Source organism: Drosophila mojavensis, unplaced genomic scaffold (assembly GCF_018153725.1).
Source record: "Drosophila mojavensis isolate 15081-1352.22 unplaced genomic scaffold, ASM1815372v1 contig_136, whole genome shotgun sequence".
NCBI lineage: Eukaryota > Metazoa > Arthropoda > Insecta > Diptera > Drosophilidae > Drosophila > Drosophila mojavensis.
The window spans coordinates 2,565,503-2,583,339 of record NW_025318667.1 but is presented as its reverse complement, the minus strand read 5'-3'; the positions used below and the strand labels follow the sequence as shown (position 1 = coordinate 2,583,339).

The 17,837-nt window shown below is 41.3% G+C and overlaps 1 protein-coding gene across 1 annotated transcript; it reads right to left on the bottom strand.

Annotated features, from left to right (window-relative positions):
- Positions 1-15,667: 15,667 nt before the first annotated feature.
- On the bottom strand, positions 15,668-17,397 carry LOC6585517 (vanin-like protein 1). Its single transcript, XM_002011109.4, has one exon. The coding sequence runs from the start codon at positions 17,366-17,368 to the stop codon at positions 15,737-15,739; it is 1,632 nt and encodes a 543-aa protein (XP_002011145.1). The 5' UTR covers positions 17,369-17,397; the 3' UTR covers positions 15,668-15,736.
- Between the last annotated feature and the right edge of the window lie 440 nt (positions 17,398-17,837).

Sequence of the window (17,837 nt, the reverse complement as noted above, 5' to 3'; positions counted from 1 at the left end):
TCTCTTTCCTTCCGCCATTCTCTCTGACTCTTTCTCGCTGCCGGAAGTACGAGTATCCGTATCCGTGTCCGCATCCGCATGCCCATATGCAACATTTTGCCGTGACTATTGCTTGGAGCGCATGGACGTGGCGAGGGTGGGGGAGGGGGGCGAAGTGGAGCGGAAAGGCCAATGCGTATATACTGTTGCATATTATTGAAGCACGAATTACGTAACGTACTTTTAAGCATATTTGGCGGACAGGCAAAAAAAAAAAAATAAATAAAAAGATCAAATTGGGATACTCTAGTTGAGAGTTGAGAGTAACGACTAGCAGCTATCCTATTACACACAGAAATGGAGAGTATTTTTGATGTGGAGGAAGGAGATAGGAGAACGGTACATAATTTTATCTCTAGTTTTCATTTGTAATATCTATTGAGATAATAATAATTGATAAGGAAACATAATCAGCTATCTCACAGCCTACATATCGATATATTTGTATATAAATCGATATATACATAGAACGTCCTAATAAAGAAGAAAACATAACGGCCTATGGATCAGTCATTTTGTTTAAGAACAATCTATTCCTCTTCAGCTCTGTCTCATCTCACACACCTCTCTATGCGCTTCTCATAGGCACTTTGTTAGCTCTTAACTAGATTTGCGCGTAAACGATTTAATCCAAATATTTATGAACAACTCAACTGACCAACAGAATTTCAATTAGTACAAAGACTTGCACACAGATGGAGGGCTAGGGGGGATGCTGTTTTGGATGCCTGTCGCTAGAGGGGACAACGTCGTTCGAATATTTTGTGCATGCCATGTAGCATAGTCAGAGCGAACGAGCGGCGCAGGGGGACGGCTGGGAGTCGAATGTAAACGTTGCATATTTTGTAGCATACTTTTGTGGGCCTTAGCAGGCTGCCGGGCGTTAAATTGTATAAACAAGTTTAACATGAGGAGCAATTCGTGGTCCAGTTTAAGGACGGGACGGACCAGGCGACCATGTCTCAAAGTCACTGACCCAAAATCGTGCCAAGCCAAAGGAGAGAAGAAATGAAGACTGAGGCAATCGACTGCACAATGCACGCTCAAAACTCGATTTAAGCAATGGAGATTTTTGTTGTAATTCTTAGATGGAATTCATTCAGGATTTGTGGATATATCTATAATGTTGGTTAACTCCATGAAGCGAGACTTTTAACTAATATGCCACGCCGCGCTTAGGGGCGAATAAATCATTTTTAGTCAATCGTAACTGCACTGCCCCATAATATGTCAAACTTGAGAGCTCTAGGTCTAAAAACTATTAAAGATATGGGGTTTCTTTAATTTGCAATTCCCTTAAGGTCTTATATGCATAGGTTATACAATTAATACTACTTATGATATAATAATCAAGTATCTCAAGAATAGCCCAGTTGTCAATTCGTATTTCTATAGTCTAATTCATAAGTCTATAGCTTTCACGGTACAGAAGGTACAGTCCAATATGATTCGCCCCGCTTCCTAAGCTTGGAGACATATTAAATCTTGGAGAGTAGAGAGTAGAGTAGAGAGTATATTCCATATTTCAACTAAGCTAAGGCATTGAGTCTATATGGGGTTCTTAGCTCTCAAATAGTGGAAGGTACAGTCCAACCCAATGTGTGAAAAGAATTAACATTTATATATGTATAAATTTCATCTTGGAGAGTATTTTATATACTCCCCACTTCAACTCAGCTTTATTAGTACAGGTATGAACTCATTTAGCAGGGATAGAGTATACAATTGACTTATATGCCAAATATCAATCAGCAAATGAGAAGGTAGAGGCACAGCATGGCACAGAGCCCAGACCCAATATGCTCTCTTTGGGCCTTAAGAACGGGTATGAAAAAACAACAACAACAACACGAGCTCCGCTTGCCGAAGCGTACCCCACAATCATAATAAATTGTAGGGCAGGCGTCAGTCGTGTGTATAAAATAGTCATTAAAAAGACAAGGCTCCAAAAGGGGAGCAGACGCACACATGTAAACATGCGTATGTGCGTGTGTGCATGTGTGTATATGTGTATCTGTGTGTCTGTGTCATTTTGCACAATGCAATTAATTGTTTTGTTTATCAGGTTTATCAGACGCTTCACGCTTGATTTGGCCAAACAAAAAGGTTCCTTTCGGCCAATGGCCAGGCCGCACTTTTGGCCATTAGTTGCCATTACTTATGACACCATATACAAATGCTCAGCCAAACTGCCCGCCCCACTTCAGGCCCACAGCCTCCCTCGCTCCATGCAGCTGTCAGCCACCTAGCCTAACCACCACAATATGGTCATTTGGGTTTTGGCCTTTCGGGCCTCCGGGCTGATTCGATTAAATTAGTCATCAGCAAAACGCTTCATTGATTATTCGGTTTTTCGATTTTTGATTGGGATTTCAAAAGCCACAAGACGAAGAAGAGAAAGAAGATGAAGAATAGGAAATAGCAAATTAGAGCTGAAATTGATACGGTTCGTGCGTTAAGCGGAACGAACAAGTCGTTAAGAGATCTAGTAGAAAACTCCAATTTTGTTCCCGAAATCATTTCATATACGAAATTATTACGACTCTAGAGATCCAAATCATGTATGGACTCTAAAAATAAACTCACGGCGGTCCAAAAAAAACAAATACCGGACAGCAAATACAGCTATAAAATAGTTTTAATGGGTGTTAATAATAATTATAATAATCATTTCTTAAACTCTTAAGCACTTCTTCCATATATTAATTCAGAACCGGATTATCATAGGCATCAGGACCCCAGGGATGAATTCTTTATTCATTCTTACCTCTATTTTAAGGGCTCCCCCACATCAGGCCCCATAACATTGATGTGTTTGATCCAGCCCAGTTTCCAATTCATTTATAGTATTTCAGTGGAGCATTAATCACATAAAGTAAAACTTCATCCAACTGAACTAGCACAAAAAATGAACATCTCAACGCTTCTATTTGTTGTAATGTTTAGTAGTTCAAATTTCTTCCAACTTATCGATAACTTTGTTCAATTTGTACGAATTCGATTGCATTTGATATCAAACTTTAGTATTCGATTCTAATCAATCATACGGAATAGTGAAGCAGTTCAATCTGTGCTCCAATTAGTCCTCCACTCAAAGCAAATGTATATTTCAGAGTGTCTTTAGATCGGGTATACCCAACTAGAGCACCTTGCTATAGTTTTCTCTCTACCTTCAAAGTTCTTTGGGGCTGAATCTCAACTGGAGCGCCTCTCATACTGTGCTCAGTCGATCAAGAAGCTCCTTCGGGCAGCTAAATTTGCTAGTCGGGCATACCCGACTCGAGCAGATTCACTTGCTTTTAATGGAGAGTCTGTGGCGAAAGAGTTTTCAATTTTGTGGTAATTCTGACATTTCTGTGGGACGCAAAGTTTCATGCATGCAAATTTTCATGCTGGCAGCGAGTGCTGCTGCTGCAGTTGCTGCGGACAATTGTATAGCCACAATGGCAGACAATATATGTACATATGTATATGTACCCAACACACACAGTCACACAACACAGCTTGCACACACGCGCACGTAATGCGCTTTTCAAAACTAATATCAAAATAAGGTACGTGTGTGTGTGTGTGTGTGTGTGCAAAGGAATGCAATAATCGAGGCGAGAGATGGCATCAATGCCAACTGCCAGAACAAGTACAACTCACTATTGTAATACCCTGTACTCCTCGGAAATGTATATATAAGGGGCATGCTGGAGTCAAACTTTTTATAAAATATAGAGTAGAGACAGAGAGAGAGAGAGAGAGAGATAGAGAGAGACAGAGAGAGAGAGAGACAGAGAGAAAGAAAGAGACAGATAGAGAGACAGTGAGATAGAGAGAGAGTGAGATAGAGAGAGAGAGAGAGACAGAGATATAGAGAGAGAGAGAAAGAGAGAGAGTGAGATAGAGAGAGATAGAAAGAGAGACAGAGAGAGAGAGAGAAATGCGATAGCTCTTTAAACTGCTTCGATATATTTATAGATAGAATTCAGTTGTTAAGAATTTAAGTAGAAACTGTCTCATATATTGTTTTTTTTTTTTAAGAGAAATTTTAAAATGTATTTATTTACAGTTTAGCGCACCGCTACCAAAATATTTATCGAGAATTAATGATTTCTTCTTATTATCGTTAAGAATTTATCGATATTTATCGCTGCTATTTTCAAGCCGTATTGGTCCTGTCAACTTCAGCTTCTGCTCAAGAATAACTTATCATATAGCATAAGCTGGGAAAACCGCCTCAATAAGTATAAACTTTCACATACTAATCGATAAATATTGATTATCAGTTAACAGGAGCTCCAGATAACTGCAAGCCACTTCCACGTGCTATTTACAGGTCATCTGCCTGTCGATCATGCCCATTGCAGCACATTTACTTACTGGACAATAAACAATTGGAATTGCATTATTTATGAATCGCTGACGTCAGTAAATTCATCAAGGATAATCAATATACTTAATAAACAGCTAGCGCCATTGCAGCTCCGAATCGCCGGAGCACTTGGCAAGCATTCACAATAGACACGAATTTCGAAATATGCTAGACAAATGCTATTGCAATTGCTGAGCAGCCAGAAACACAATTGAACGACAAATTCCAATTAGATTTCGATGCCAATTAGACAGATCAAATTTGATAGATAGACAATGCTCGCTCACGCACCGAAAAGTGTTGAGAGTTCAGCTAACTGCGGCAACAATAGAAAACAGCAATATTTATGAAATCTGTTACTTATGCACTCCTCCAACAATTTGCCAAGAGTTCTCTATGCAATGCACATGGAGAGGCGTCTCTAATTGGAAGTTTCCTGCCATTGTTTGCGGCATAAATGCGAAAATTGCTTGGCCAAATAAGAGCAATAACACTGAAATTTCAATAAACTAAACTCGACTTGATATGCAGCAGTATTGATGACATTATTATCTAGCTGCAGCTGTTGGCATTGTGAATGCTAAAGCTGGTATGCCTCTCATGGAAGCAGGAATTTTGATGCCTCATTGATGGCGAATATTTTTAAAATATCGTATAGATGATATTTTAAGTTTTGAAAAAAATATCAATGTGATATTTTGTATGCTGCTTTATAAATATCGATATATCAATATTTAAAGATTTTTAAACTTTTTTTTGTCCCAAAAACAAGAATAAGTATTTTCTATTTAAATGAAAAAGACCGCTTAGCTCCATTATTTGCTACTCAAAAGCAACATAGTGCTTGTTATACCCCTAACCCATTGAAAATGGAAAATCAGTGTGAAATAGTTTTTTTTTTTTTTAAGCATGTAACAAGCAGATGGAATCATCGCAGACCCCATAAAGTATACATATTCTTGAGCAGGGCAACCGTTTGAGTCGAAATAGCCCTGTACGTCTGTCTGTCCGTATGATCAAGCTGACCTCAGAAGATGTAAGAGCTAGAGAGCTGAAATTTTGCATGCATACTCGTGTATACCAAACGCAATAGAAGTTTGTAATAATTTTTCGATAACTTATTCCTTTTTTATAGGGAATAATCGATAAATTAATTTCGTTTTTTCAGCCGAATTTGAATACTTTTAGACCTGGAGACTTCAGATTTACTAGTCATTTGATGAATACAAAGATTTTGTAATTTACAATTTACCACGCCCCCTTCATTACTTTAAGGCGCATATTATTTTAAGGTGTTCCATTATTGAAGTCAAAATAATACGTTTTCACCATATTCAATTTTTGTACATTCAGAGTGACCAATGCAAATATATAAAGAAAAAAAAAAATTCAATATGAATACATTAGTTTTTTAAATATATGGATATATTGATATTTTGATGTATTTTCAACATCCCTAATTAATACTCTATTTGCAGCTGCGTGAAGATATGAAACAGTTCAGTTTTGTTTGAATTGAATGAATTTGCAATCAGTTGACTGCACTCTAACGCCCTGTTGGAGACTCGTAACCTTTGACATTTGGCTGAAATCATGAATTATATGTATAGTTTTGTTAAACAAGATAATTTTTACTAAAATGGAATATTTCATATTTCATACTTCAGCAAAGCTTATCAATAACTTTACTGAATTTGAGCTAATGCAAATCACTCTAGCGGTGTCACTAATTTGGGCTCACTGCTTGGTTTGGTGGGTGCCAAAGCCAAGTTGGAATGAAAGCAGACGTTTTTATGAGCTGAGCCAAAGGTAATGCTCGTGTTGTTAATGTGTTGCAAGTTGCCAGTTGTTGCTGTTGCAAGCTGCTGGCGAGACGAGCACAAAATTGTCAGAGGCCACACGTAGCGCAAACGTGTTGAAAATTCTACGTGTAGGAGTACATGTGCGTATGTGTGTGCGTGTGTGTGTGCGTGTGTGTGTGTGTGTGGGTTATTAGGGCAATGGTGTGGCAGGCAGCGGCGGGCCGTGAGCCGTGAGCGGGTTGTGCACGTGCGATTATCGCGCTGGCAATAAAATGATTTTCAATTGAATTTTTGCGCAGTTGCCGGACGACAACAGCTGAATTTATGATGAACTTTAATATACGAAAAATAACGCTAAATTTATATAAACTTTGTTCTTCATTGTTGCTGCTGCTGTTGTTGTTGTTGTTGTTGTTCATCTTGGCACACAAATGTTGAAGATTTCTTTGCTGTTGTTGTTGCTGTTGTTGTTGTTGCCTTGGCACCTTGTGCGTGTGCATAAAAATCAAGATTTTGTACGCGACGTTGACTTCATTTGGTTAGCATAAAAAACGCGTAAAAAGGAAGAGAAAAGGAAAGCCAAATGGGGACGGCATAATGCGAGCGCGGGTGGAGGGTGCAGGGTGGCGGGGGTAGCAGGTCGGTGCTGTGCTGGGAGGTGATTTTTCTTGTTGCTTTCGCTTCTTCGTCCTGTTTTTTTTTTTTGGTCAGCGCCCCAAAAAGTATGCAACATAAAGTTAAAATCTTAAAAGGCGCCCCATATTGTATGCACAATACAAACACAACACACAGACACACACGCACACGCACACAAACACACCGTCACACAGTCAAGCTGAATGCGGCAAAGGAAATGAAGAAAAACTTGATTTATTTTTATGTGCTCAACGAGCCAAGGAGCGCAGGGGGCTCCGTTTTTTGGGAGGCGTGGCTGAGCCTGGCAGGTGGCCATTCATACAAGTGGTACGTGCGTAATGACCAGACACACACACAAACACACCCCCATACACGCACTTTGGCGCACTTGAATGTTGAGAAGTTTTCACATTGCGTATACGCAATCTTATTCTTGGCTCGTTGTCTTTGACTCTATCTCGCTCTTTGTCTCTCTCACTCTCTCTCTCTCTCTCTCTCTCTCTCTCTCTCTCTCTCTCTCTCTCTGTGTGTGTGTTTCTCTTTTTATATGACTTTCTTCTTTTTCTGTCTGTTCGTGTCGGTTGTTGTATTTGTTATACAGCTTACACACACATTATGACTCTGTCCTACTCTTTTCCTTCTTCTTTTCCACTTCTCTGTGTTTCACTCATTATCACAGCCCTTGTCCCTCTATTTCTCAGAACTGTTCTGTTTTTATCTTTATTTCTCTCTCAAGCCCCCTCTCCCTTTCTTTCTATTCCCCTGGCTCTATTTATATTTCTCGATCACCCTTTTCCACTCTCTTGTCCTCCGTCTTCCCTTTTTCCCACTCTACTTTTTTCATCTTTTTATATCTATCTCGCAACTTTCATTGTCTACTTCTACTTATTCTCTTTCAATCTCTCAATTAATATCACTCAATATCTCACTCTAGCATTCTCACTCTATCTCTCCTAATCTCTCTCTCTCTCTCTCTCTCTCCATCTTCACGCCCCCTCACTCCTTCTCTTTCGCTTTTGCTTGTTACGTTCTCTCTTTTTCAGTCTATATATCATTATACTCCACATATTTTACACTTTCTTTCTCTCTCTCTGTCCCACCAGCCCTCTCGCTCTATCCCTCGCTGTCTCATTTGTTTTTACAATCTTGTGGCATCCGCTCTTACTTTATCCCCTGGCTTCTCACTTTGTGTACGTGGACAAGTGGCCCACGGGCCAGGCGAACAATGCGAACGTTGAACTTGAAAGCGATTGGTAAACGTAATTGATATATCAAGAGCGTAAGGGCAGTGGCATCAAAAGGCAAAAAACGAACATACGAAATATTGCAAATAATTACTTAAGAAATAAGTTTGGAGCAAGCGAAAGTGCTCGATCTTTGCGCTCGGCCAGTTGGATACTCAGTAGTTATATCACTATCTCAAACTACTTCGATAAACATATTTACAAGTCAGACAGACTATCGATATTTATCGATATCATACGTATGTGACATATATTCTGCTCACTACTTCAACCGAACTTTAAACAAATAGCATGGCCATAGCCATATCAATCGATATACAATCGATAACATCAGCAGCAGTAACATGCAACAAAACATGCACCGATACATATGCTATATATCGATATAAACGATACAAACTCTTATTGTCCCATACACTTCCTTCACAGCGATATGCCCGCTCTTAAATTTATTTTTCTCGCAATTCGATTTATCGAAATGCTTCGGGCGCAGGAATTTAAATTTCTTGAATTTAAAGCCAAACTGAATTGCAAAGCAATTGAGCAGCAATTCAAATTATCAAAGCGATTCGAATATGGCAAATAGTTGTAAAACACTTTGAGCCAACATTTGCTTTTGATTTGTCCAAATATGTGAACAATTATGCAATTGAGCATAATTGCTTAACGTTTGAGAGCTTATGAACGATTGAATGATCTAAATTAAGCCAAGTGCATTCCAAAAATGCTCAAATATCGATAAGCTTTACACTTTGTTAGTTTTTTAGTGAAATATGTTGAGTTTATGTGAAAGTTAGCTAAGATATGGGTAAAAAGTTGGGAGAGATTAGGTTAGGTTTAACGGGAGTTTGAGAAGGTAAGCAAAAGGTTGGATTTCAATGATAATTGGAGGTGCAAATGAAATTGAAGTTTGTTTTCTTTGCTTATATTAGATTAGGTGAAAATTAATTTTCACCTAGGTTAGGTTAGATAAATATTTATTAAATATGGTTATATCCCACTCAGTTCGAAAAATATTATATGTGATAAAGTTTTGCTTGAGATAAACCTAGATAAGATAATGTTGGGCCCTAGTGAGCAGAAATTAGCTTAGATACAGATAGATGAGTTCAGACTTCGAATAAGTAAAGCGGGGATTATTTGAAGATAGGCAATGAGAATATTTAAGTTGCTTCTTAGCCAAGTTTAATTCCTTTTGTGCTACACTGAGAGAAAATTGCAATAGAAAAACAAGAAAACACGAGGTGAATGCAAAATTGATTGCCCCAACTCTGAGAAATGGCAAAAGGAAACACCACAGACAGCAGAAATGTGACGAAAGGAGTACAAGGATGTGGCGAATGCCCCGCAGCATAATAATAATATAAAATAAAAAAATATATGAAAATCAAGTAAAATCATTTCCATTCAAATTCAAATGGCATGCCAAGAGGGCGCCAGGTGACAAGGGGGCGTGTCGCCAGCTGAAAAAGCTGGGAAAAAAAGGAAGAAAACGAGGAAAACTGAAAGCTGAAAACTGATATTCAATTCAATCAGTTCTAACCCACCTCAAGGGAGCAAGGAAGACAGGGAAAGAGAGTGAGAGAGCGAGAGAGAAAGGAAGGTGGAAGCCAACGGGCAACAATGCCCAGCTGTGAATGCCACTGCTGGGGGCGGTGTGTAAGAGGGGGGGGGTCGATTTGGGGCGCTGAATGGATTGTCAGACTTTTTGATTTTGTGGTCGCCGTCGTCGTCGACGTCTTTCGCTCTGTTGTTTCTGTGCGCTGGACGGGTGTTGAGTACTTCACGACTCCGAGGCAACAACATACATATATGTATCTCTTGGTTGATATTAAGTCAGCCCCAAAGCCCAACCCCAACCCCAGCCCCAAACTCGACGCCCTAGCCACTCCGCGCACGACCCTTACGCCCCGCCAACATTGAAAACATTTCACTTTGCCAACTCGGGGGCAACTTTACAATAAATTTCAGCAAATAAATCAAAATGTAACAGAAGCCGAGCAAAATTTTCAAGCGCCAGGTGCCGCTCCATAAAAAAAATAGCTCAACTGTAGGCGAACAGCATGAGGCACTCAAACATACCGCGTGAAGGCCACAGGTGAATTCGGTTAAGCTAATAGCTATATCCAGATTGTCAATAGCTTTATCCAGATCACATCCATATCGACATTTATTTCTATATGCATATTTACATGTATGGATATGGGGACAGATACGGATATGGATTTAAATATGCATATTTCCATATCCATATCCATATTGATACCCATATCTATATCCGTATCTAGATCCATTTCCAAATCCATATCAAAATTCATACCATATTCATATAAGCATCCCTATCATTATTATTGTCTCAATCGTAGCTTGATATTGATACTTGCTTTTATTATTATACTTAGCTTCAATTTTAACCCCAGCCATATCTCTTAAGTTATACTTATTGTTGTATCACCCCCTACATCAATCCTTATCAGTGTTTTTGTCTATTTATTTAATCTTATTCCCAATCCGATCCCTATCCTTATCCGTATTGCTATATTATCCGTATTCCTATTATCTTTTATCCTATTCCCTATGCTTAATCGTTGATCTGTCCTTTTATTCATAGTCCTAGCCCAATATCTATATATATTCCTATCCCTATCACTATCCGTCTCCCCGCCTAAATCTACGTGCTTATATCTCTCATTAGTTCTTATTCTTATCCTATCCCTATCCCTGTCTCTTGATTTATTGTAATCGCTACCCTTATCCGCATCTCGGATAAATTATCCGGATAAGCAATGCTTCTTTCTATCTCTGCCTACCCATAAAAGTAGTCAAGGGCAGTATAGCGACAAGCATCTAGAGTCCCACGCTTAGACTATTTAACAGGGTATAAGAAAGGCAGAAGCTGAGACACCATTGAAGCTGGAAGGCGTGGCCGCAAAACTGAGCCCCGACGACGAGCAAACAAAACGATCCGAACACAACAACAACAGAAAAAGGAGGAATAATAAAAAAACAGAACAGAAAAGTTTTTGATTTTTGTGAAAAATGTTTTTCGTTTTTCGTTTTTGTTTTCGTTGTGTGAAAAATGAAAATGTGCTGGCAATGCCAATGTGAACAGGGGGTAGTTAAGTAGGGAACGGTGGGTATGAGGGGGTAGGCGAAACGGGAGGTGGCATCCAGGTTCACAATGAATGAAATGTGATGGCGTCGTCAGGCAGTCAGTTGTAGGCGTGGTCGAGCTCTGCCCATGAAGTTTGCTTGCCCGCCAGCTGGCTACAGATGCTGTCGGAGGGGCAGGGAGGGGCGAGGCAAAGCAGACCGGAAGGTTGAGCTAAGCGATGAGGCAATGGGGAGGTGTATTTGGGGCTCCTCAGAGCCCATTTTTGGGGCCACACTAATTGACTTTTTATGCGCTGTTTCTCTCTAGCCAGGCCAGCCCAGACCAGGACTTAGCTAGCTGCCACCCACGCCACACTGTGATCTCTGTTGGCCAATGGCTAAAAATGAACTTGGCCCGCAAAAATGTTGGCAAAACTTCGGCTTCAAGTAAAACGCACAACAAATGCCGCCTCCAAATGTTTGAAATGCTCCCCAGAGCAGGCCAAACTTTAGACGCGGCGGACGGGGGACGGATAGGTGGTGCGTCCGCCACTTTAGCTGGGGTTGAGCGTGGGACTTGCTGCGACGAGTGTGGACAATTACCTTGATGACAATTTAATTAGATACAGCGAGGACACAATGGCAATCATATTAGATGAAGTTCTCTTCGCATTAGCGCGAAGAAGACGAAGAAAGCCAACTGTGAGCTCTTAATTACATGAGCAAGAGCTAGTAAATGGGGCTCCAGCTAAAGCAATAAGTAATATAAGAAGCTGCTTAAAACTAAGCCATAGAAAATCTGACGATAATAAGTTAAGATCTAAATATTATCTTTATTATCATCTCTATTATCTATATAAATATTATCCATAGCTTATTTTATATGGTCACCCTTTATATACCCGAATATGAGCATCACAAATGAATAAAAACTTATGACTGAGTCAAGGTTCCCATTTAAATATCATTAAAAATAGCCATCAACAGAAACTGAATTTCATCTCAACTTTTTCTCTCACTTCAATTCACAAGTTTTAGCAGCGACGGCTAGACTTGATTTTTAGCTAGATTTGCTGAACTATTAGCGTACATATTTCTCTTCTCTATGGAGTTACTAAACATTTGGTACAATAAAAGTGAATAAAGATGGTAATACTGAGACTGAGAGATGTAGAGTATTTATTGAGCAATTTGAATTGATAGCATCGATCCGAGATGGGTAAAAGCTATTGATAATTTAAAATAGGAGGAACTGATTTTAAAAATCCAAGTCTGTGATTGGCAGATCGGAGGATTGCTAGACGGGGAAAAGCCGGTAAGGATAACCTAAAACACAGACGGAAGAACAGATAATAAAGAATAGATAGAAGAATGGATAAACGAAATGAACGGACGGATGGAAGGATCCATAGGTGAAGCGACGGATATATAGGTGGATAGACAGACGAACGGACGTACGAACAGAAACATAAACGTATGGACAGACGAGCGAATGGATGTACGCACACACAACTCTAGTTGATTCTAATTAGAACTATATTTTATAAGTAAACTGCGAGCATTCTTCTGACCATATCACACGTTTTAAGAAAACCAATATGTAGCCCATTAACCCAATTTCATTGAGTAAAGGGCACAAACAATACCTTGCAAAGGTCAATTAAGGTACTTTTTATGATTTTTATTAGAGGTTGTTTTATAGCCCTCTTACGTAATGTGTTACGCATAAGAAATGATGACTACATATAGTGGATATATAAAATTATTTATATATAGCTCTGAAAAAATCAAAGAAACTAGTATATATGCCGCCAATGACATCATTTTATCTCTCCGTCTGCTAGTCTGTCTATCTGCAGCAGATAACTCTCTAAGCTGTAGGTTCGTATATTCTTGTTTGATGAACTCTTTCGTTTAGTACTGTCAAGATATCTTCACTGATTGTCATTATATAGATTATGGTTAAGCTCTGGACGTATATCTACAGTGCTCTGCTTTTACAAATAGCTCTAATGCTGTCATACCCTAAACACATTGAAAATGGGAGTTCGAGCCTGACAGACGCTCGTCGGTGTCTTTCTGTCTCTCTCCCTCTATTTCTCTCTCCATTTATCTATCTATCACTCTCTCTCTATCAATCTACATATTTATCTATCATCGATTTATCTATCTATATCTGTCTCTATTCTCACTCTCAATATCTCTCTCTCCATCCATTTGTCTGTCTAACCGTCTGTCTGTTTGTCCCTGCTCATAATTGTATTGATCTCGTGATTTCTTATTAGATATTAGATTTTGGTTTTTGGATATTAGATATTATATATTGGATATACGATTGTAGCTATTGGATATTAAATATGTATAGTTTGACAAATGATATTTAATGTTCATGCCCGATTATTAAACTATAAGAACCATAGCACAGCTCGCTTTACTCACAGAGCAATCAGAATTACCATATCTAACCCCATCAACTTTCAAGCAAGAAATTTCCCTCAAGAGGTGTGTCAAATCCCGAAAGACAAACATTGTTTGATATATATTAGAAGAGCTCTCCACTCATATTCAAAATTAGTCAAAGTTCATTTGAATTATGGGAAGGCTAATTGGAGAGAGCTCAAGTTAAAGGGAATGGAAGATAATTCATAATGGCTATATCAATAAAAAGTGGGGAAAGTTTGAAGAACTTAATGCTGAAGCACTTGAGGGCACGACGGGGCAGGTGTCTTGGGGGGATGCCTGGCTGTGATGTATGGGCGGGGGGGTAAGCCTTGACTCGGCTCGCCCACCTGTCCAATTGCCAATTTTCAACCATTCAGAGGCGTGGCAGTGCAAACAAATGAAGTTAAAGCGCGCAAAGGCGAGGGCTGAGAGGTCGTGGGAGAGAAGGCTAGGGGGGCACAGCGTGCGTCCAGCAAGCAGCAGGCTACTGCTCCACTGACAGGCGGTGCGCAGCATGTGGCATGTGGCATGCGGCATGCGGCCAGCATCCACGGCTCACCTTCAGCCCCAGCCCGCCCGTCGCTCGCCTTCTCCTTCAGCCTGCCTCGGCCACCCTCTGGCCTTGTGCAACAGCCTCATTATAAATAGCGGCGACTGTTGCACGGCAGCGAAGCCGACAGCGACGCCAACGCCGACGCTCTGGCTACCTGTTGGAAATGCAAACATGCGGCTTTGCCGTCAGCAGCGACGCTGGCAGCGACGCCAGGGCGCACGCGCTGGAACCGACTCTCCACACGCAACAAAACGTTTCGTGCCGTTGCATGGCGTCTCAGCTCCTCTCGTCGACGCCCCCTCAAACTCCACGCACACCCCGCCCCTGCCGGCCGCGGCGCCCCCACTCTCTGGTCACTTCCAGGCTGAAACGTCGCGATACTTGGCGCAATTTTTGAATATTCTGGAAGCCGTTAGATGCAGTTGATGCTACGAAATAAACTTTCGCAAACAACTTTTCGCCTGAAGAAAATTTAAACTCTTAACATGAATTAGCAAAAAGTTTAGACGAAACCCAAGCGAAAATAATGCGGATAACTTATTTAGAATGATTTATTTAGTTTGCATCAAATAAAAGTTTATTTTTGTAGAGTTTCATCGGCACGTTACCAAACGTCTCCAGGCTCCTAACTGAACCATGAAAATACTTGCCTAAGTAAATCATACAACCATAGAAACTATCAATCAAGTAACCATTTACTTATCCAGACATGTATGTATATGTAAATGGATACATATATAACTGACAAAAACAGCTGGATAATCACAGGGAAGCAGCTAATCAGAGCGTGCAATGATGTTTACCAGAATGTATTTGAAACTAATTGCTCTCGTATTACTGGATAAAACTATTCGTATATTCATTGTATGCGGCATAATAAATACCAGTAGATATCCAGTCGGATAATAGTTGGATAACATATTTCGGATGTATAATCGTATATTACCAGCAGAATATGGCTAATTGGATAATGTCAGTTGGATAACGCCAGTCGGATAATGACAGTCTGATAGTACCAGCCTAGCTTAACGCACACAGGGTAAAACTTCTCGGATAGCAATGACAAAATATAGTTATGTAGAACGGCAGAACATTATCTGTTGCGCAACAAGACTCGGATAATATTTGATAAGTATTATCCGATTATGATATTGAGCCAGTCAAATAATATCACTGTAATGGAATTGCATACAGCTATCTGGATAATACAGAGAAGCCGCCCACAAAACTTGGTAGTCAAGCAGAAAGTAACAGTCGGTAATATAATGATTACTGGATAATATGAAGAGAGATAAACTTTTTTAATAATACCAGTGTGATAATACTAGTTGCAAGATGACAACAGGATAGAGACCAGTTTGAGGATAACTGCCAAGTATTAAGAGCGAGATAATATTATTTGGCTAGCAATTATCTGATAATCTCAATTAGATAATAGATTTATTGCCCCATGGCAAAGTCGATGTTTATAGAGCATTTCATTTATTGAGGTATATATGATATAATATAATAATAAAAAAATAATAATAATAATAATAATAATATTTTTGGTACATTTGACTTTCTCTCAGCGCAGCTGGAGGATGAGCGCCAGGAGCAGGAGGCAAAAGGAAGAGGTGGACTCAATGGCAACAGACGAGCTGCGAGCATTGAGCACAATCGGCTGCAGATGGTCCAGATTGTGGGTGGTGGGCACTTGGCTAAAGTAGTTGGCCCAAATGCCAAAGGTGAGGAGATCGTTCTTTGGCTGCCGCAGCTCCAGCTGCACCTGGGTCTCGGATAGCAGCTGCGCCGACGGCGTTTCGGTCCAATTGAACTGCGACACGGGCAGCGGCCTCATTGACCCGTCCAAGGTGCTGGGCATGATTAGGCGACGCCGAGCAGCCGGAAACACAGCCTCGATGCGAATGTGCTCGAAGTAGTAGCGATTGGCCACTTCGATGTGGCCGGGAAAGATGCGACCGCAGCTGGCGAGCTCCTCGTCCAGGCAGGCAAAGACGGCGCAGACCGCCTGCTCGCTGCGATCCACCAGTATGCAGGTCGTCTCGTTGCCGAAGTAGGCGGCCAGGCGGTAGCGATAGGTGGCGTACTCCCCGGTGCTTGGGATGGGACGACGCTCCACCTGGAAGTTGCAGCAGAAGCTGCCGTGGCATAGCCGCTGCGACTCATTCACAAAGTCCGCCGGCAGCAGAGCAGTGCGAAAGACATCCAAGTTGTAATCCCTGTAGGTGAGCAGCCCGGTGTGCCGAGCTGTGATGGATTGCGGCTGAAATGCGGGCAACACTTCCGGATCGGCAACGCCACCCAGGGAACGCTTCGGCAGACGCGCCTTGAGCAGCTGCACCGTCGGCTGCTGGTAGATGGCGGCGACCTGGCGACCCGAGCGACCGGCATAGATGCCGGAGCCAGTTGTCCGCTCGCCGGGATTGCTGCCGTCGGCGGCCAGGAGGTTCACGTTGTTGGCAAATGCCCAGCCCTCCTGCAGCTGGAGTGCGCTCAAGAAGGGCAGCTCCGAGAACCAGTATGTCGGATAGATAATGTCCGTGATATTCTGCTCCAATATCAGCCGCATGGCCGGCTCATAGAACAACATATCGAAGCAGATGAAGTGGCCAAAGGTCACACCAAAGTCCGTCTCGAACGTGGATAGGGCGGGCTGTCGCATCACCGCCATCGAGTAGTATTCGCGTCTCCACAGATGGGTCTTCCTATAGCGCGAAATGACGCGTCCTCGTCGATCCAGGACAACGTTCGTATTGAATAGACGTACGCCTGAGGCGGGGCACGGATTCAACGCATCCGAGCCGTACTCCTTGCCGCACAGCTCCTTCTCCACCACATTGATGACGACGTAGATGTTGCGGGCGCGAGTCGCGCAGGAGATTTCGACAAGGAACAGCTCGTAGTCGGGCGAAAAGCACGGCGTTATCTTCTCTTCCGGATCCGGCACAAATGTCGCATAGTCGCCATTGTTCAGCACATGTTCGGGAAAGACGAGAATGTCCAGATCGGAGGCATCATTCGACTCGAGCAGCGTCACGAACCCAGCTGTTGCCTTTGTCACCCTCTCCTTGCTCGTGCCTGTCTCATCCGCATACTCGACAACTCCAGCACTATAATAACTGTTGTCCGTGGCCAGCGAGAGCCGCAGAGGCAGGCACATGGCCAAGCAGATTAATCGTACTGCATGCGAGTACATCTTAAGGCAATGGCCCAGCTAAGACTGAAACTCTTCCCCAATCCATAGCCAAAAGGATAGATAGTATTATATTATACGTTTCTTTCAACGACGAAAAATTGCTCGCTTTTATGTGATATCATTGACATTATGTTATCTACTGACTTGTAAAAAATTATGGCTAGCCGATATGAACTTCAAGCTTTCACTTGCTTTTTATACCCTGAGCCTTTTTATACTTCTGCCCAGGCCGAAGGAGGCTTGGCAGACCCCATATTCTTGATCAGGCCGACGAGCTGAGTCAATTTGGGCCTGTCCGTCTGTCCGTATGTGTGAACGCGTCGATATAAGAGTTAGAGACTTCAATTTTTGTTTAAATGTTCGTATGTATAGCGCGCATATCGAGTTTATCTCCAAAAATCGATAACTAATCTTGTTATTTTGTTATCGATTAAACCCTTCTCGAAAATCAGCTATAAAATTATATATC

Excerpts from the sequence above, each read along its gene's own strand:
- LOC6585517 (XM_002011109.4), bottom strand. The coding sequence starts at position 17,368 with ATGTACTCGCATGCAGTACGATTAATCTGCTTGGCCATGTGCCTGCCT.